Raw genomic sequence first — 22,060 nt, forward strand, 5'->3', positions numbered from 1 at the left:
CTCGTGGCTCTTTGCTGACCCGTTTTCTTGGCCGAGGTTTTTCAAAGTTGCCGTTTTCCCGCTGCTCGGGGTGCCGGGAACAAAAGAAGAGGCGCCTGTTCGAAGGCAAGTTCTACCCAAGCGGCTGTCCTTAAGGAGGATGTAATTGGTGTGGGATGTACTGCTCCTATCGCAAGTAGTTGTGGCTGCTGTTGGGTGAGTTACTCCTTTTCTTGTGTTAGGGAGAGGGTGACAGGCACGGTAAGTTATTTAGTAATGCTGTAGTAAACAGCTGTGCACCACAAAAGTCTGGAATGTATTAACTAGGAGTAATTTTATGTCTATGTTCTGTGAGAAAACTTCTCTATTTTCAAGGAGTGTCTTCACATGTGAACCAGGTGACCATACACAGGCTAAATTATCTAGTCTAAAACTTTTCATTTCAGCATGTGTGATTGTGTCATTCCTTGCTGTGTATGGGCAGTCTTTACATCACTGGATTTTCTTTCTAACTCTGAAGTAACGATTACGTTCTGTTTATTCACCTTTTAGTTTCTTAATTTTCTTTACTGAAAATGTAACTTCAGCAGGTTGCTAACAAACCAACACAGCATCTCTTCAGCGTGGTGATTCCTTCTTGACTACGTTTTGCTTCATGCGGAATTTTGAAGGGTCTCAGTCTGTGCTCCTCTACTTAGATTTTCACATTGCATAAAGTTGGCAAGTTTATTACATCTTAATTTAGATGGATTAACATTTAAAGTAATTTTTTGGGGCTATTGATATCAACAGTGTGATAATACCTGGAGATGTCAATATCTGAAATAACATAATTCCTTCCCTACATTTCTTAAAATAGTTGATATTTGTTAACCAAGGTAAATAAGCAAAAATGTGATAGCGTAGAAGCTTGCTTTCAAGTAGACTTTTAGTAGCGGTTTATTTGACCACAGTTTATGAAACTCCAGCTCCAAATTCTAATGCTCCAACTAGATAAAGCTCGGTGGTTTCGTGGAGACCTAACTTAAAACAGATAAGAGCTTAGTTTAAAAAAAAAAAAAAGTGATATTGTTGCTCTTCAGATTGTATTAGGGGCTTTAGTCTTTGATTTGCCATTGTTAATCTGAGATTTCCCATTGTTAATACCTAAGATAATGTATATCGTAACTTTGCATACCGTTTATAAAGTTTATTGCCTGAAAACTTTCTTCTGCTACTTGATTTTTAAACGGAAGAGGAAAACAGCCCTTGAAAGCAATATTGTCAAAGATTTAAAAAATGTTCTGGAAACAATAGTGTGGAAAGTTACTTGAATTTGATTTTATTATCAGATAGTTTGAAATCTGTTAAAAGTGTTGCAATTAATTTGTCTATTCCATTAATTTTTTTATTCATATGGAATTTTACAAAGTTGAAAAGTAATTAACAAAACACCTGTGAATCAACATGATGCAAACAATATGTATTTTTTAAATGCATGGTAGGCATAATCCAGTGAAGATTTTTATATAAGGTTCACAACATACTCAAAGATGTGGTATCTGTTGGCCAGTTGGGGCAATGTATTAATATTTGTGTATCCAGATGCTTTAAGCATGGTGTATATCAAATACGTCATCTGCTTATGGATTTTTTTTACAAAGATAACCCCTGAGGTTTTGTGCTTGAAGGGCTAATGGGCCTAGAAAGTTACTTTTTTGTAAGATTTTTTAATTATTATTATTCTAAACTCTTCTTTTAAAAATTACTCTTTGGGTTTTGAAAGAGAGTTATGATCATGTCTTGTGGATGTGATCCTTGCCGTAGCTCTGTAGGGCTTTTACTTTAAAGCTTGACTTCTACAACTCCGGTTCATAGTGGCAGAAATTTGTCTTCTGTTGGTGATTTTAATAGTGAAGGTCAGCTGGGAGCATCTAAAACTTGGTGAGTGAGGACTTTTATTGATGCTGCAGTTCACTCACATGTTCATTATAGAATTATGTCCTGAGCTTTTTATTTTACCTGGGAAGCTAATCCTGAGAAGTGAGAATATGCTTGTACCTTCTTTATTGGCTCTTGAAAAGTTAAAAAAAAAAAAAAAAAAAAGTATGAATATGAAGAAATTTGCATGTAGAGATAAGCTGCAGAAACAGTCTACCATCTCTGTTACCAACAGACTAAAAGTGGTTTCCTAGATCCTTATTTTTTATAGATCCATTCCTCTTTGATACTATGTTGTATCCTACTTACATCTAGGTTAAATCATTAGAACGTATTCTGGGACTAACTCGGAAATTCTTTTTAAATTATCTGGCTGGAGAATGGCTTTTTAGTTCTCATTGAGCTGGAGGAAGCGCATTGCATGATTTGCAGTGATCTTGCATAAGTGTGAAGGTCCAGATGATCTAGGGGCCAATGTAGCCATTGTGTCCCCTTTTCTGACCTGCTGATTATGGAAATTTTGGGAAAGTAGCACTAAGGCCAAGACTGGATGGCACTGACTGTGTATTGCGTAGAAGACGTCTATTTCTGAAATGCGTTACCAGAAAATAATCTAAAAGTATTCCTGTTTACATCCAGAAAGTGTTGGAAAACACTTGTTTGTCAAAGTAATCTGTTCATTTAAAAAAATTCCTTTGATGGTTTCCTAAAATACCTGTGCTTTGATTGTTTTCTGCTGAAGACTAATTATGTTGGTTCTCTGGGTATAACAATATTTTTTCTTGATATCTAAGCCATATGTAGTGCCTCCCAGTACAGTGATGGTGGATGCCAAGTGAATTCATGTGTTAATGCTCAAATGTTAACTAAATCTCAAATATCGTATACTCAGTGTGTATGGCCTAATGTTTGCATGCACGCATTTCCTTAAAACAGTTGTTTTAGTAAAGGTCTCATGTAGTTGTCCCTGATATATTTAAACTGAATTCAGTTCTCAGCTACGGACTGTTGTTATAGTTTACTTTTAATGAATATTTCTTTCTAATTTTATTTTCCTGACCATAGCGACACCTCTGAAAGTTGCTTCATGCGTATACGCTCAAGTTACCATTTTTATTTTGTCACTGGTACCATAACTACAGTAGTTTGAATTTCAAACTGAATTGGGTAGTTTTTGTCTGCTATTGGAGGCTCCTTTTCTTCTTTGAAATAAGACCTCATGTTACACTAGAGTAAAAAAACAAAAGAAACAAACAAAAAAAATACAGGGTAACGAAAAATGTACAGTGCTGTACGTTGTTTTTATTCTGTGTTCCTTAGTTAGATGCTTCTTTGTAATTCTTCATGTTTTTCTTTATTCTGTATTTACTTTTACTTTATTTTCATTAGGTATGGTCTTGGTGCGCACGGATGCTGGACAACTTGTAATGGTGCCTCAGCAGGCTCTAGCACAGGCTCAAATGCAGGCTCAAGTACAAACGCAGGGACAGGGTCCTACCAGCATTTCACCTAGACTTTCAGTGCCCACAAGTGGCCCAGTTTTTCGCCTGTCAACAGCTCAGGTATGTCTGGCTTGATTTCACTTTGTTTTTGTGCATTGTGTTCTCTTCTGTTTTGTACATTATTAGTTCTTGGATTTTTACAAATGTTCTCCCCCCAACACACACTTCTTCTTGGTATTGAAAATAGAAAATACTTATTCAAATGCAGTTTATTTTCTGGGGCTTGCTATTTTTTTTTTCTTCGAAGAATCTACTTTATAGGTTTTCTCAAGAGCCTGATCAGACTGAGTTCATTGGGGGTTAGAAGGCTCACTCTTAGATGGAGTTTAGTTTGGAATTTATACAGCCAGTTTAGTAAATCATTCTTGTGTCCTCTGAATCAGAATTGTTGTGATATCTCAGCATGGTGAATGGATGCACTCAATAGCTAGATTTCACTAGAAATTAGAAAAGAAAAAACAAAGCACATTCAGTACAAGAATTTACAATAGTTAACTTTTGTAGTATGCTTCATTTAAAACAAAGGTTTGATTCACCTCTGGGTGTGATCAGTCTACACTTCAAATTTTGTCTGAGTTTTGACTAAATTTCTTTTTTTAATGTGAATTAACAGGGTAAATTACCTTGTAAACTGCTTTAGTTTAAAATTCTGTAGGGATGCAGTTCAGCTTCATGCAATTTAGGGCTAGTGCTGAACTATCCTACTCAAATGTAGAGGCAAACATCTTTGGATGTATAGGACAGCTATGCCATGATAATAATAATAGACAGAGTTAAATGTAGTTTTGCCAGTAGTTTTTTATTTGTAGAAGTGCTAAATAAACCTGAATGAAATGAGATGAAGAACATGCCTTTAGAATTTTTGAATAGCTTTTGTAGCTTGCTTGAAATTACCTGATTGTGTATTTCCCCATGTTTAGTATTTGGTTGCTGTCCCCTTGTATGCTTTGTGCATTACACCATATTTATAGTCTAAAAGATTGTGCAAGTAAAACCTGAAAGCAATGACAACTTTATCAGAAGAGAAGGAAGCCAAAATATAATTGGAGAATTGAAAGTGAATTAATAACATGAGGTAATCTAAAGCACAGAGTAGCCATCTAGAATGTAAGTTTTAATCATGAATGTAACTAGGAAGATTGTAGCTCAGTGGAATGTATCTGAGGAAGAGCCTAAAGAAAACCCTGGAGGCACTTGAAGAACTTAATGTTCTCAGGGAACAGGTAAGTGCAGTATTGGATGGAATACGTAAAAGAACTCTTAGAAGAAAAAGCAGCTGGTTAATATTTAAATTTGGGATATCTGGAAGGATAGTAAACCTGGAAAAATCCTTCAAATATAAATGTATGTCAAATACAAAGGTAAGCCTACGCTAATTTCCAGATTTTCTAACTAGCTCGCCAGCAACAAAAATCCAGGCAAGTTTCCCTGTTTAGTCTGTGTGTCTGTCATTGGTTTCATTGGTTGCTTTTTTTTTTTTCTGTAAATACATCACTTCTATGCTATTGACTACAATAAAAAAAATAGCACATAGCACATGTTCTAGCAACAGATCCCCAAATGAGAGTATAGCATAAACGCATAACAAATCATGGGGTGGGGCTGTACCAAGAATATGACCTCAGTCTGTTAAAATAAGTTAGCTTTAATTGGTTTTGTTTCATACTGTTAGTTTTCATATAACTTTGGTTGCTGTGTCCAGCATTCAGAATTAAAATTCAGAGTGGAAACATTCATAGCAAACTAAATATTAACAAATTATCTGTAGTTTGAAAACATTTGAGGAGCACATCTTTATTGAACCTAGGATCTTAGGACAAAAAAATGTAGATAGACTGCTTGGCGACGTGTTCTGTTTTTAGAAAATTGGAATTTCTATCCCAAAGTCAGCCTTAAGATGTGTACACAACAGGTGTCGGTAATTGATCATGTTGGCCTTAGGCAGGTGTTCTCAATTTATATGAAGCAGTTAAAATTGTGGAAAGAGCATAATCTGACTTACTGGATCTTTATAGAAATTAATCTCTGAGGATACTGCACATTCATGTGGTTATAGAGATGCTCAAAATCTGAAGGAGCTTCTTCTAGTAGCAGAGTGATGTTGTTGTTTTTCTGCAGGATTCTGACCAGCTGGATACCCCACTGCACAGCATTATAAATATTTCTTTAAACTTGTTGATGTTAATAAACTGCTTGAGAATAGAGGTAACCAGCAAGGCCTTATGAATGATAAATGTCTTACAGGATGCAATATTTTGAAAATTTTAGGGTGGCAGGATTGGAATAATGGTATTGCAGCTAATCAGGATTCATCTGCTTTGAGAGATATTTGTGGTAGCTGCCCAAACTGCACTGCATCATTTCTTTATTTGTTGTTATTAAGATAAGAAGTGTTCAATAACGTCCCTTGAAAACATACATTGAACTTCATGACTCTGCATGTAGTGTGTACTCTTCTTTAATTTTTACAGTGGTTATGTTTTGAATACATTTGAACTTAAAATGTAATTTAGAAATAATTGCTGAAAACATTTTAAAGCCACATTGTAAAAGTTTAATTTTTAAAGGTTTTACCATATCAAAACTAGATATTAGACTTTCATTTGGTTAGGTGGAAGGTTTATAACCAGAGGCTATTCATTAGTTTTCTGGAAGAAAACTCTAGTGATAAGTATTATGCTAAGTTTTTGGGAGTGTCAGTTATTTCAGGGGTCATTATGATTAGCCAAGAAAAAGGGACCAAGTTCTAAAATACAGAGATTTGTATGTATTAAAAAATAATTCTTCCAGTGAGCTGATAATTAAACTGTTTTCCCCTTCAGAATCAAATTCTGATGTGTCAGAAAGCTAAATTCTGTCAATTAAAAGTTTCAGTAGAAATTTTGGAAGTGTGAAAAATACTGTCTTATGGTTTTATGTCTAAAAGGTATAGTAGTCAGGAGTCCTAGTCTGAACTGACCCAAGCAGAGAAAAACTGTGTCCTACTAGCTCATGACAGGCAATATAAACATTCACTGCTTGAGTCCTGAGGTATTTCGGAAGATTGACAAAGATTGCAGGCTATGTAGTTTTAACTCTAAAACATCAAATATGTATCTTTCCGTTATGTTAATGGAATGGTTATTTTACACATAGAGCTCATAAAATTTATTACTATGCATTTTATCAGTTATTTTAAAATAACGTGATTTGGATTAAAGTGCAGGGTGCTTTACGTATGTAGAAATTAGTGATGTACTTTATCACTGGGTTTGTGTTTTACTCCAAGAAAACTATAAAGCTTTGTCTGTGGTAGCACAGACTTTCTACACGGATGGGAAATTTGCAGTCTGCCTTGAGCATTCTAGAAGATCATATCATACTGCAAAGAATACATGAGAATACCACCTTCATATGTGTTATGATTGCCTTTCTTCCATGTTGTCCTAATTTCTGGCCAGTGTCAATTATCACAAGTTACTCAGCTAAGTAATTGTTTTCAGTGTTGTACTGTGATTGCAGTGTCAAACACAAAAGTTCAGAAATATTAAGATAAGTAACTTCAGATGTTTATAGTATAAGCATCTAAGAAGTTAAACATCTAAGGTATGAAGATATAAAAGATGTTTATAGGAAACATTGGTTTGAATTACCAGTGCATATTTTTAATTGGAAATTTTGTTTCTACATATTTATTTTAGGTTCCTTTTATTTTTTGATAAAAATTATTTTCATATGAATATTAAAATTTCATTAACTTTGGCAAAATTTTACCTGCTATAGGATCTTAGTTAAGACAGGATTTTTAGGGAACAAGCTATAATTTGATGGAACTTCAGCTACTCTTAGAAAAAATTTGTTCTGGACTCTTCTAAGAGCAGGTCAAATAAGCACAGGTTTACTTGAATTACTACATTCTTCAGAGATGATCAGATTTAGAGACTTTTGGAATTACTTATTATTTAGATTGTATTAAATTTTTGCCTCCATATCTTGTTTTGGAGCCTGTACTTATGAAATTATGAAAAATAGGTAGGTGCTGCCATCTAGTTTTTCTTTGGTGAGTTTCTTTTGTTTATCTAAATTTTTCATTTGTACAGTTTGTCTTTTCATGCTTTTGATATAGAGTTTGTTTAATGGTTTCAGTATTGTAATACCCAGTTAGTTTTATATTCATAACCAAAAAGAAAAAAAAAGTTCCTTATTATAAATGATTTTCAATTGAAATTATTTGTCAGTGATTACAACATTAAGGTGCTGCTGGACAGCAGGAAAATATAAATGAGTAGCATACAGAAAAGACCAAAGTTATATTAATCCTGGCCTAAAATGTTTTACTCTGGAGTATGTGTTAATGAAACTTGCAAATCAGGTGAAATAATTTTTATTTGCTTCTGAGGTTGCTTATTGTATTATTTATCTGAAATAAATTCAGTCTTAGAGTTTGTTAATGTTTTTGTTTCAGGGTTGATTAAAAATGTGTTTTCCAGTAATAAGTTGCTTTGTGTAATGTTAGCAGTCAGAAAAGGTGTTGTAAAGTTGTATGTTTGGTAGTTCAGTCCGAATATTAAGGCATATAAATGGACTACTTAACAATTCTTGTGCTACAAATAAGATTACCAGTCATTTGAATTTTCTTTCCATTGCATAAATAGTACAATGAACCAATATTTATTTATTTATTGCTAAGAAAATGATAGTTCTAGCTTTATTTTTTCTTTAATTAGGCATTATTCTAACTTCCTGCTCTTCAGAATTTCAGGTTCAAGATATAAATTTTACTGATTTGTTTTCTGTATTTTGACATTCACTTTAGAGAGTTTTGCCTTAACATATGTTCTATTAAATGAGAAAAAATGGAGATTGTATTTGTGAAAAGTGCTGAATCACCTGCTCTGGATATGGCTATATTTTTTTTGCTATGGAGCATGCCTGATGCAGGCAACAGCAGCTTAGTCTTTACCATCAGGTGTGATGTTTAGAGCAGTTATAAACTTGTCTGATGTTTCAGAAGCTGTTCTTTCTAAAGCTGAGCCTTTCAAATCTGACATAGTTTTGATAATATGCTATGCCCATGTTTGCATTTTTGTCATCTTCTAATCTTGATCTTTTTTCTTGTTTATTGATTTTTTTTTACTGTTTTTCACATCCTTCCTGCTTTCCTGAAAAATGCTCGTTTTACGTTTCATAGAAATTTTAAGCAAATTGATAAATCTTTGTTTTTGCCTTAGGTGTATTGCCATTATTATCAAATAAGCTATTCCATAGTATTTTTTTTGTATAGACAACTTGTTTCTCTTGTGCAGTATTCTGGAGAAGACATTCGTGTTAGCAGAGCAGGTAGATTGAACGGCCAGAAAAATTAAAAGGTGTGTGGTCTTGGCTGTGCTTTAACCACAAAACTGTTTTCCTTCCTTTCCCTTGTGGTGGGTGAATCTTTTCTGTATAAGTGGATAATAAGTTCTGCTTATAAATTCTACTATTTACATTTTCATTGTGTTAACATATCTTTTTAAAACTTAGAATATCATCCATAGAAAGCTCCCAAACATTAGTAAGGCTGTAAAATGCAGAATGGAAAGAATTAAATAATGCAAAGGTTAGGAAATGCTATAAAGAAGGATCGCAAACTAATAGTGGCTCTCATGTAGTGGCTTTATACTACAAGATCTCATACTATTCTTGTTCTTAAGTTCTACAATGTCTAGGTTCAACAGCCTTATGAAGAATTAAGTAATATTTTTTCTCCTCTATTCAGTGGGTTGCTTTAGGCTTATTTGCTGCATAGTATCTAAGCTGCTTTCTGAAGTGGGAATTAATTACCAAGCGGTTTTTTTTGTTTTTTTTTTTTTGCAAAGCTTATCCCTATAATAAGTCTCTCAACAATGCAGTCAAGGGGATTATTAGCTTCTTTTTATAAGTAGAAAATAGAGACATTAGGTGATCAGTTACAAATACTGTTTTTTTTTGTCTTCAGTTTGACTTCATTGTTTTCACTTGCAACTGTGACCAATCCTGGACAGAAAACCCACTTTTCAAGTTGTGCGCTCATACATACATGGCATAAGAATATTCATTACAATAGATCATCTGTATTTGCATGCAGTAGAATATTTGTGCAGTAGTATGAGCACTATGCTGTTGAGGCACGGGTGGAATTTAATTTTAGGGCCCAAATTCACCTACTTTTTAAGTGCTATATTCTTTGGTTTGCTGTCCCTCTCTCCATGCCCCAGTGCATACATTTTTATTTTCTTGTTTTTTCTTTTCCCTATAAATATATCCTAGCAGTGGTGTCAAGTGAGGCTTATGTCCTGTACACTCCTTCGTAACCTATCTTAGATCTGGAATATGATTCTAGAATACCCATCCTAGACTGAAAGAAGCAGGATTTCCACAGAAAAAGAAGTCCAGAGACTAAGTATTTAGCATGGTTTTGCATGTCCTGAATCTTCTTCCCCTGTTCTCATACTTGGTGAACCCAGAAGTGACATCTCAAATATGAGGAACACAGCAGCATCTCCCTGCCTTGGATTCTGATGCTTTGCCCCAGCAGTGCTGTGACATCTAAGAATTTTGGTAGTAATGAAGGTTCTGCGTGTGTTGACTGACTTGCTAGTCATTTGCTGCAGTGGTGTGCAAATGTTTTAAAAGCAGGAGTCCTTTGGCACAGTTTGGCTATACTTTTACCAGGGTAAAAAAAAATTAAATCTCTAACATACAAATTGCTTTGCATCCAAAGCTTGAGTGCATTTTCCAGATGAACCATAACCAAAAGAATTCAATCTGAGGCAGTCAGTAAGCATATAAAGCTTCTTCACAAACACTTTAGAAGTTCGACATAATTTTAAGTATGGGAAAAGAGAGTTTGGTGATGGGGAATGTTATGATGCTTTAATAATAGGTAGGACTACCAGGCATACCTATAAGAAAGGCTGTATAAATTTTTCTAAACAACCACATTTGATCTTTACTCTATGCTTCTGCCAGCATCTGCAATCCCACCTTCACTTTTTCTTTGTTATAACACTATCTTTTATTGTTTGAGGCATCAGGTCCTCGAGTGTCAGCATGGCTTGTTTTGTTTGTAAGGAATCTTTTGGACTGATGATTTAAAAAAAAAAAAACACAAACACCAAAAAGACACGTTTATTTCTGATTTTGCAAATCAATCTGATCTCAAAGGCTGAGTTGTGCTAACATTGAGTTTTGCATAGCACCTATTGGTGTGTTTTCTGTCTTCCTTTCATGGTTGGTAATGGCCAAGTTTATTGAGATTGATCGTGAAAAATATATTTAACATCAAAAGTAAGTTGTCTTGCTTTGTAGAGCAGAGATTTTGTTCCTTAGCAGAGTGGCACCTTGAGTGTTCATCAGTAGGTGGTACTGTGGTACAAAATACACCTAACTTGTGTCTAAGGATTGACTTACATCAGTGTACTAACCTGTGGCAGTTTAAGTTCTCTTGATTTTAAAAGCCTGACAATACACAATGCAACTGTGTAGTCCTGCCTTGGCAGTGGTAAATAATCCCCAGATATTTTGGTGTATTTATTCCGTATTCAGGTGACCTGCTTTTTCAAATGCAGCCTTGTATATTCCTTTTAATATAGTGGCACCTTGTTTGTGCTCAGCAGGTACAAAATGATTCACTCCTGTTTATGCTTTGAGCTTTGCCTTTCTACCCATGTGTCCAGAGCTCTGGGGAGAAGGTCCAAATAGGAAAGTGAAGATGTAGTTACTTAAGGAGTGAATTTACAGTACACAGACTATTTCCACATTGGCTCCTTCTGTGAGTGATTATAGTGTGCACTGACTGCCTTTGTGGAAGGGACTTACTGCACCCTGAAACTGGAGTAATTTGCACTCTGCATGACTCGTGCCAACAGAATGAATTCTTGTGACATCTACCATCCAAGCTGCTCATAAGCTGGACCATTTTGAAAACTTTATTTCCACATTGACACCGTGCTGTGCCCTGCTTAGAGTATCTAAGCTCTTTGTGTGGACAGACCCAACTTAAGTCTGCATACAGAAGGCTGTCTTAAGTGCTCTCAAGTGTCTCTGTGGAGATTTGTAGTGGAATATGTATTGTATTCACTCATGTCCTGGTTTCCTGCCTGTTAAGTTCCAAGTAAAGTGGAAGAGCCCCTTAAACATTACTTTCTTATATCTGGGAAACATAAAAATAAGCAATGCATCTAATCAAATATAATACAACTACATTTGGAAAATAAATTCCTTTCTAAGCCTCGGTTAGTAATTTTGGAATTTAATCACTAACATACCAACCGTAGCTGTTGTTCTTTAAAGAATATCATAAAATCTTTTATACTGTTCCTGAAGGAGCTTGATACATTGGGTTACGATTTTTTTTCATGACATTGATCACTTTTGTTTACTTTTTGTTAGATTTCTCTTCATAGAAAATACAGCTGTTAGCTTCTGAACCATAGTTTTCTACTAGTTCTTGTTGATGTGTTTGTGTTGTGAATCTTTATAGTGTAAAGATTTTTAGTGTAGTCTTTTCTGGTAACTTGTAGTTGTCATTTGAAGATCATTTCCATGATACTTAACAAGAAACTAACCTCAAAAAATTCTTCTGTTTCTCATCTGCTCATTTCATCCTTACCTGTTAAACATTGGTGAGTTTTGGAATGACATTAGTAAACTGTTCCACTATTTTGTTTGTAGTTCTGTGTTAGTAAGGCATGTTCTTCATGTAGAACTCATTAATAGATTTTATTGCCACTGTATATCAACAGCTTTTGTCACTAGTGACTTTTAAAACAGGGTGAATTTAGTCTTCATGTCTCACAGCTTGCTCCTGTGGTCTGTCACAGTGGAATACTTTGTATGGAAGGTGTTGCATACTTAGCTGGGTGTAATACACTGTTACGATACTGAAATTTTATATTTTATTTATATGCAGTTCTTTTTCTCAAGCATATTTCTGTGAAGAATTGTGGGCATTTGTTAGTTGAGATGAATTTTCTAGCTAGCAGCCTGAGCTATGTATGTATTTACAGATCTTTTGTGGAACTGAGTAGCTGCCTGATTGTAGGTTGCCTGGTTGTCTGCTTTCTTTGTACATCCTCAACTCTGGAAGCAGTTACTGACAAGAAGGAGGCTGACAGCACAGGCATGCTGTATTCTTAGGTCAGAAATACTGATTATAAGCAAATGAACAAGATGTACAGTATTCATATTTTTAAATGTAGGCATACATCAGGTACATATAGTTTCATTTGACCAGTGTTTAAAGGAAATTGAGGCTATTGGTCTTCTATACAATTGAGAAAAGAGGTGTGGTATTTAAAAACAGAAAAAGCATTTATAGTAGTTCTTCCAAAAAGAGAGACAATTCTGCCTATTCACAATGATGCTGTATATTGCCTCTAGGCTACCTCAGTACGGAAGACATCCCAACTCAAGATGAAAAAAAAAATAATCTTGAAATCTATCCAGACCAAAAAAAAAAAAAAAAGCTTTGTTCAGGTGTCAGGTAGATTTGTTTATTTATTTATTTTCCCCAAATACAAAAGATTATTATCCAGTAGAGTATGTTGCTGGCCTGATTGGTAGGGAATGCTTGGGGCTTTTAATACCTGCCTGGGCCTTTGTTCCTTCTGGAGATCTAATAAGTATACTGGATATTCTTTGAAGAAGTATTTTATGTAGGTTTAATAGTGTAAGAATTTAAAATAAGCTGTTCTTTATAAAAATACTAACTACAGTGACATATAACTTATAATTTTTCTTTATTCACATTTTGTTATTTGATGAGAAACAAGATTGGTTATGATCTCTTTAGACACATAGAAAATTTGTCTTTTCTAAACATTTATTTGAATGCAAACCTCAGTAAATGCCAGTTATAAGAGAATATAAGAATTGAGACCAATGGGGTCTGCAGTTTTAATAACAAGTGGATCCCTTTTGTCAGAATTGCTTTATTGTATGATGTGTTAGTTAAATTACAGCTTTTCTGAAGACATTTTTTCCTCCTAAATCTCGTCAAATTAGTCCTTCTATATAATGGTGAGAAATCTATATACTAATCTCACCAGTTATGGTAAATTACAAAGACAATGCATATGTTTGCTGCTTAAAACAAATTTAGTGTTCTTGACTTGTAGAGTGTGCTACTGAGTGAAAGGCTGTAAGCCAGTTATTTTCCTTCAGCTGCCTTTAACATTCCAGTTGCTGATTACAGTGTGCATTCCAAGCTGACAATTCACAAAGAAATAGTGATTCTTCTTGCATTCACTATTATTAAAAAGCTTTGCAGCTCAAGTTACTAATGAGGGGAAAAAAATAAAATTCTTATTTTTCCCTTATTAGCAACCAACTTCTGTAGCCACATCTACTGTCCGCCTAGGACTTCCAGTGCAAGCCAAAGTTGTACAATCAACTGTGACACCTGTTAGCGCTACGTCTGCTGCAACTCTGCCAGGAGGCTCTATTCTTTCACATACCACAGTAAGTACTAAGAATATAAAAAGCAGAAGACTGGGGGGAAGTATGTTCATAGTTGTATGGTTTTCCTAATGTGAATTTTAATAAGAAATGTTACTATGTTTGCTTTTATCACAAACATAGAAGTGAATAATGAATGGATAGTCCATTTGTATTATGCAGGTGTTGAATGATAGCCTAGATTTTATTTTCTGTTGTTTTCTAGATAACAGACAAAAATGAGTAGTATAGTTTTAATATTTTTCATTAAAAACAACACAGTCAGCTGGGCTTGTAAGCATCGCTTCAGTGGTGGACATATTGGACTAGGTTTGTCCCCTGCCAAGAGCTGTAGTATCTCCTTCTGCGTGGTCACTAGTGCCACAGGATCCACAGTGTCACCCATCACAGTACAGGTACCTGGCTCAGCTTGTTCTGTGCCTGTGCCCAAGTCAGAGCAAAGCTCTGCAAGTAGGTTGGATCAGGAGGTCCTGATAGCTTCTGCTCAGCAAGTTGTGCTGCTTGGCTGAGCTCTCTAGTTTCTGCAGTCCCATTTGGCTTGTCTGTTTGAGACTTCTTGGCACTTGGAAGGGTAGCATATTTAGTCAAATCAAGTGTCAGAGCTGAACTGGATTGTGTATGTGTGTATGTGGTGCTCTTTTCAGCCTGAGGAGCTTTCTAGCCTTCTAGGCTGAGGAGTGTGAAGCAGGGTTTTTACATTTGGTCCAGCTACATCCAAGACAGTTTTGTTTGCTAGGGCTTTGCACTGTGCAAAAGCATATGTACAGCTGCTGAACTCAAATTAGATTGGGAAGCTGTGTTGGTGTGTTAGTATAATCTGGATCTGAGCTGTAACTGGGGTATAGATAATTGTAAACCTGATGATATAACAACAGATCCTCAGCAATAGTCTTATTTATATCAAGGGACAAGATCGCAGAAAGTTGAGTTACAGATGTAACGTCAGCATGGTCACCTTAAAGGACAGGATAATAGCAACTCATTTTTAGTGGTATGTTTGTTTTTGTAATAAAAAGAACTTTAAATGAGGATGACTTCTATTCTGTATGGTTAAAGGGTATAAAGGGTAACAACATTATAATTCTAATTAGTAAAGTTAATGGTTTTATTTTGTTAGTAAAGGTGTATGTGAAAGAAACCATTTTTTGGTCAGGTTTTTTAAGAATTTTATGGTTGAGCATAATACTTTAGAGAATGATCTGTTTTTCAATATAAAATATTAATAGGTATCAATAGTTTCAACAAGTGCTCAAAATGTATTCAAGACCACAGTAGCAACTGGAACATCAGCATCTCAACAACCTGCAGTAATTACTGGTGGACAAACTCAAGCTTCAGCACAGACGCAGGGTCAGCCTCGGCTGCCACTTCCACCTCATACAACAGCACAAGTACCAGCACAGCCTCAAGTAATACCAAGCTCTCCTGTACCTGGAACTACAGTTGTATCACAGGTAAGTATTAAAATACTAGATACTTGATTTTATTAATATTTTATGAACTTCTCAGATCTATTCAGAAGTGGAACATTCATGCAAGCACACTCCCTGTGATGGAACAAATACTTTACAAAGAAGAAACCATTTCAACTAAATGGAATACAGATTCTGAAAGCAGAGAACACTTATGGCAGGATGGGGAAAAATTGACCACATATGTTTCAACAGTGAAAGACCTATTCCATTTCTGTAAACAGAACAATCGGGCCTTTAGCCTATGGACATCATTATTATAATATCGCTGGGCCTCAGAACTGTGGTTACACTGAAATGTTACATTTCTGGTTCTCAGACCAAATTACAGCACATAAAAATAATAGCTTGAAAAATTAGAGCTTCTACTGTTATGCTGATGAAAAAACATTAGATATGATAATGTTTGAAAACTATTTCTAATTTGATTTTACTGCTGTAGCTGCTTTGTGCAAAAGCATATTGAATCAATAATTTAACAAATTAAGTAGCTTGTGGGACACTACATTGTATCTCAAAGGAGAATACATCAACAAATTGTTACATTAGTTCTCTTATTTATGGCTATTTCTATCAAATCAGACTGTAAGATATTAAATATATTTCTTTCATTGACTTTTGTTAGTCATTATGAGGTATGATGTTCAGTTACGTACAGAAGTGAAGAAAATGTCAGGTAACTAGCAGCAGTAGCAAAATAGCTGCAGAAGTATGTGAAATATCTCCTGCCTGAATTAGAACAATTTAATCATTTTCTCTATTTATAGTGATTAAAACATACAGCTATCATAATTGGAAGATAGCATGGATATGATTTTTTTCTTTTCTTTTTTTTTTTTTTCTCCAGGAAATGCAAGAAAATGTGAAAAAATGCAAAAACTTTTTAGCTACTCTTATAAAACTTGCTTCTCATAATTCACCTTCTCCAGAAACATCCCGTAATGTGAAAGCTCTGGTTCAGGATTTGTTGGTAAATACCTCTCACGAATGACAGTTATCTTTAAACTTGTTATTTATATGTGCTGAAAACTATTGCTTTGATCTCAGCTTTTTTTTTCCCTATAGTGGTAGAGAAAGGAGTTGGGCTGCATCAAAATGCAAATATCCTGTTTGTTACATATTTTCAAAAAAACTGCTAATGTAGGTTTTCTCATAGTTTCTGAAAACGGAAGTGCAACAAAGTATTTAGTGTGCATTCATCAAAAACATTCTTGTTTTGATGGATAATACTGTGGTCATGTTTTGAAAAATACAGTAAAATATGGGATTTTTACTTGAGGATACATTCAGTTTCTTTTCCTCCAAACCATGGTCTTTTCTGAAACAGCCTACATGCCCATATATACATTATAAATATATACATATATATGTGTGTGAGTACAGGAGTATATATGTAAGTCTATTTTTACGCGTGAGCTTGTTCTCATTATTATCTGGAAAAAACAACCAAACAACTGAACTGAATTATTGATGGTTTGTTCTTTTCCCTCCAAGGATGCAAAGATTGATCCAGAAGAATTTACAGGCCGCCTTCAATCAGAACTCAAATCATCGCCCCAGCCATATCTTGTACCTTTCCTTAAGGTAATGTGAATATTGTTTAGATTAGTTTATTCCAATGCAAATGTCAATACTTTAAGTTTTAAAATACACTTTTTAAGTGGAATTAGCTTCACCCATCTAAAGTGAGACTATTCAATTTTTACTTTGTGGTGCCAATTTCTCCTGAAGTCTGCACAACTTCAAAAATTGTACAGTAAAAATTGTACTTTACTGTTACAATGCATTTAATTATCTGTGGTCTGTCTTTGTAAAGTACAACACTCATGTAGAAGAGTTATGAGTTCTATAGAGTGCTTCAATTAATTAAATAGGCTTTTTCTATATTTATTGTAATTTATATGTGAATCACTTATAACTTCCAATGCATGTGTAATGGTGATTATGAAAAATGGAACCAGATAATGCTGTTGAAATAATTGATGAGCTGATTCTGCCTGTAATCTGGAACTCTCCTCATATAGAAGAGGGATTCCAAATGGATTTATTGATTGTTGGGTCCTAAAGTAGAAAATGTAGGGGTAAATTTAACTTCTGTTTTTTCTACTTTACCTAAAACAGTTTCCATATGCAAGATTATATGCATATATACAAAGCATGTTTAATTATGCCCCAACAAAACCACAACTATTGTTTTAAAAGCATTTTTCTTCTAGTCCAAGAATTCTCAGTTTAGGGCAAATTCCCTCTCTTTCTTCTCTCTGTTCAACTCTTCTTCAGAACTTTCTCCCTTCTGTTTTTTTTCAAGTTACCATTAACCCTTATTTGTGCTTATTCCTGCTCTTACTCTTCAGTCACTTTCAGCATGAGGATAAGTTTTAACTTGTTTCCTTTCTTTGAAGTCCTTTTTTTTTTGGCAACAGACATTACTTTTTAAATAAGTACTAGAAGTTTAGAAAGACTGTAGCTTGAGTTAAACATTGTTACGTTCTACAGCTGCCTGGGGGGGAGCACTTCAAAAGAATTCTGCTACCACTTAAAAAGTAAAAAGTTTATTCAGAAGGTATGGTATACTCTTTTGGAACTATGTTTTTTGGTTGAACTGGTCTGAACATGAAGCATACAATAGTACACTTTTCTAATGCAGTCAGAATACATTAGATCAGTAATAATAAAGTAAACAACTATCGCTGTAGGGCATCAACAGTTAAATCATCTTATTCTAGGTACTGGAGGCATGCCAAGAGAAGCAAATTGGTGCAGCTGATTTCTTCTAGCAGGCAGTGGGCTTTTCCTACTGTTCTGTCTTATCTTCCCTTCCCTTTCTTTCCCTTTTCCAAATACCTAAGCTACAAGTTCTAGATAGTCTTGAGGAGGGGAGTGTTATATGTTTTACCATTACCGTGGAATTAAGGCATGTCAAAGTCTGCAGAGTTGCTAAATTCACATTGAAAGCTTACTAAAAATGGAAACTGAACTTGCGCCCTTATAAAATGTGTTCAGTATTGTTTCTTGTTGATGACTGGGCAGATTGTACAATTTAACAGAAAACTGCATTCTTTTAATTATGTTTACAGCAAATTTCAGAAGATTTTTTGTCAACCTGGTAAACCTGATATTTCATCAACTTTCTTCTGTTTTTAGAAAAGTCTACCTGCATTGAGACAATCTTTACTGAATAGTCAACATTCAGTTTTGCAAGGACAGCCGTCTCAGCAGTCACTTCAACAAACCAAGCTATCACAAGTTATACCTCAATCTGCCTCTGGAAGTATTTCCTCTGTTGTCACAACGCAGACAATAGGAATAAGGCAACCAAACAACATTTGCACAGTCTCTGTATCAAATACAGTGCAGCCTCCTCAGGTTAAGGTGGTACAGTCAAATCAGAGTTCTCAACTGGTAGGTACTATAGTATGAAAGAGAATTTCTTAACAGACTGAATAGCAGTTTTTAATGTGTTTTTTTTTTTCAGCTTGTTTGGGAAATACTTTTTTTTTTGTATCATGTTCTGTACTGTGCAGTAGCACCTCATTTTATGGATCTTTACATACATTGTCAAACTTTGTGCCGAACCCTTAATTTAGATAACTTTATAAACATATCTTAAATTTTTAAGTAATACTCTGTATACTCTTGGCCTTTTTTCCAGAAATATGATTGTTGTGTGATCACAGTGGATTTTGAATTAATTACAGATGTAGAACAGAAAACTTTTCAAGACTTACAGGCAAGAGTAAAATTTTTAGTATGTTATTAGGTATGTTGCTTTGTTTAGATTAGTCTGCATTAAAATCAGCTACCTCATTTTTAACTCTCCTATACATAATTACAAAACTGTGTAGAACAGCTGGACTGTACCAGTATGTTTTGTTTAGAAACAGTGCCATATTTTATTTACTGAAACATGTCATTATTGTATATTGGAGTATTACATGGTTAGATTCATTAATTGCGGAGGCGTTACCAATAAGGCAACAGTACAGCCATTTAGTCACTGAGAGGGTGATGAATATATCCTGCTGGTGTGTGTGTGTGTACAGTTGTAATTAAAACTCATTTAGAATTTTTACCAAGGCATTAAGTTTATATAGGCATTAACATCCATCTAAGCAAAGATGTAAGAATTCTTTTGTCTGCAGTTTCTACGTATGTATGATTAAAGTACTTGACATTGGTTTCAAAATCAAACTGACAGGTTCCAGAAAGTGTATCAAATTGGTAAAAACGTATATTATCAAGATTCAGAGATGCACATATAACAATGTAACACCTTGCAGGGATCTATCCTTGTATGCTATACAAAGGAAATAGCTTTTAGGGTGTTCGGGGAGAGAATGTTTATTGTACTTTATTTTAAAATTAGCAGTACACAGTTCGAAAACATCTGAGCCTTGGGTCTTTTGAACCTTACGTTTTTTGGCTGTTAAATAATTAAATTACAGATGAAATAAATAGAATTTTACCAGCCTTTTGTGAACACAGTTTTAAGGTGTAAGAACATTTGACTTGTGTTTTTTTTTTAGACACACAACTTTGCTGGTTGTAATACAAACGAGATGTGGATGTTTTGCACCTTAACTTGACTGCTTTTTGTTCAGCCATGTGAATTCTTTTCTGAAATGTGTTCTTCCCACCCCTTCTGGATTGTTTTATTATTTAGAAAAGTGTTTCTTAGACTTTTTGTGACTTTATGATTTGTCTATGTCTTATAAGACTGAAATTGGCAATGGCATTGGTTCTTCAAGGTAGGGGAGCAGGAACTGGTTGTAATTACGAGCAGTAGGTGTACAAATTTAGTCTCTGTCCTGGAGAAAGCAAATTTCTGACAGCAGCTAGCAGGTTTCTTACAGGTATTATCATTCATGGCCAGTATGTCTAGTCTGCTCTTGCGTCATAGTCCTAGGGCTAAGGTACTGCCAGGTAGCACTGCTTTTTCCAACATTTTGCAACCCACTCTAAACACTCCAGTGACTGCTAGGCAGGTTACACCCCCCCCCCCCCCTCGAGAAACACTGATGTTGAACAACGAAAACGTCAGTAAGTCCATGAGGAGTCTCACTTATGCTTATAGTTTTTGTGGAATATTTTCTGAATGGGATAGATCCAAACTCATGTGAGACAGGTCTTTACATTCATGTGTGTGTGTTTAGTTTCTCTCTCCAACAATCTGATGCATACACAAAGCAAGCAATGATGATAGTAATGTGAGTGGAGACTAGTAATATGAAGATTTGCTCTGTTATCTTATTCAACATACCTGTGCAATACGAAGGAACTGACAGCTGCTAAAAGAACACTGAGGAGATTGGTCTGATTGGCAAAGGAAGTTTTCTGTCTGCAAAGGCTGATAGTTCTAGGACTGGATTTTCGTCTTACTGGGTACATGAGATGACCCGGTTTTTTTTTCTAAAGGTAGCAAATGCAGAGCAAAACTATGCTTAATACTTCCAGAACATATTTTATAGAGAAGTGAATACACAAAAAATGAAATTTCATTGGCTTTATTGTAAAACTGGCTTTTTGTATTTGTTTTTAATTTATCAGTAACATACATGATTAATAGAACCAAACATTGCATTGACCAAGCACTTCTAAATGGCCCTCAGATTAGTTCTATACAGACAAAAGTAGCATCAGACAATAGGAGTCACTGCATAAAAAATCCTATGTACCACAACAGCAATTAGCTCACATGCCAAGCAGACAACCCAGCAGCATCTCCATGTCACTCTAGTAATTGTTTTTAAGTACTGACTTTTTTTTTGTAGTGACAGTGATCACACTCTTCATACTTTTTTTGTGCTCCCCAAAATCAAAGCACAGCAAAATGCTGCTGGCAGTCTTGCCTGGGACTTTTCCGGAAGAGGAGGATTACAGCTGGCTTGCCTAAGGGTGGCCAGCACTGATGGAGGAAACTGGCTGAGCTCCAGACTCTCCAAGCCTGAAGCTCACTGGAGAGAGTTCCAGCTGGCTATGCAAACTGTCCAGCTGCAGAAGGGCAAGCCTATTTTGGAATATAGATCTTTTCAAACCAGCCAGTCACAGTAGTCCAGTTTCTTTTTAAAAAAGTTAAAAATCAGTTAACTGTTCATTTTGTTTGACTTTTCTGTCAAAAGGGATTTTATAAAGGGGTCAGTGCTAGGAGATAGTTCACAACACGTTTGGAAAGACATGATATTAATTTTTGTCATTGCATATATTGAGTCTTTCACAGCATCTCATCTTATAAAGTTTTGAATTTCATTAGTCAGAATGGTATTTTTAAAAAACATCGCCTTATGCAAATTCAGATCTTTTTTAAAGTCTGCCCTTCAACATTCAGTAGTGGTCACAGTACTCCCCTCTCTTAGCATATTTGGAAAGCTCATTCAGAAGTTATTCTGATTTGTAATTGTAAGATTCTGCTGTTTTAAAACAAACAAATGAAAAACATTACATTACATTAAAGCAATTTTATTATTTCCAGAAAAACAGTGTGAAGTGTATATGAGAAGGAGTTTAGCACGATTGAGATTTCTGAAGGTAAAGTAACATTGGCTTCACCGGTTGTTATTCCTAAATAACAAAGCATCCTTGATGTTCATTTGGGTAGAAATTAGCACAAGACAGAGCATATCTGTAGAACTCAGCAATGGGGTTAAGATGTGTGTGTTGTCTCTAGCCAGATTTGGCATATATACGGCGAACCCAGAACTCTGTAAGGTACTGAGATGCTAAGTTGTACTC

General features: G+C 35.0%; 1 protein-coding gene across 4 annotated transcripts in view; it reads left to right on the forward strand.

Moving 5' to 3' along the window:
• LOC308176663 (transcription initiation factor TFIID subunit 4-like) overlaps window positions 1-22,060 on the forward strand; it is a 146,794-nt gene that overhangs the window by 2,692 nt on the left and 122,042 nt on the right. For all 4 annotated transcript variants that reach the window (XR_013938461.1, XM_080552733.1, XM_080552732.1 and 1 more), the window contains exons 2-7: window positions 3,289-3,461; window positions 13,725-13,862; window positions 15,086-15,313; window positions 16,179-16,301; window positions 16,826-16,915; window positions 18,476-18,733. Coding sequence is in view for 3 of the 4 variants with exons in the window: in XM_080552733.1 (XP_080408859.1) it covers window positions 3,289-3,461; window positions 13,725-13,862; window positions 15,086-15,313; window positions 16,179-16,301; window positions 16,826-16,915; window positions 18,476-18,733 (1,010 nt within the window). In the remaining variant the exon portion in view is untranslated. The remainder of the gene's footprint in view (window positions 1-3,288; window positions 3,462-13,724; window positions 13,863-15,085; window positions 15,314-16,178; window positions 16,302-16,825; window positions 16,916-18,475; window positions 18,734-22,060) is intronic.

Source organism: Anser brachyrhynchus (genome assembly GCF_964034855.1).
Source record: "Anser brachyrhynchus genome assembly, chromosome: 12".
Lineage (NCBI taxonomy): Eukaryota > Metazoa > Chordata > Aves > Anseriformes > Anatidae > Anser > Anser brachyrhynchus.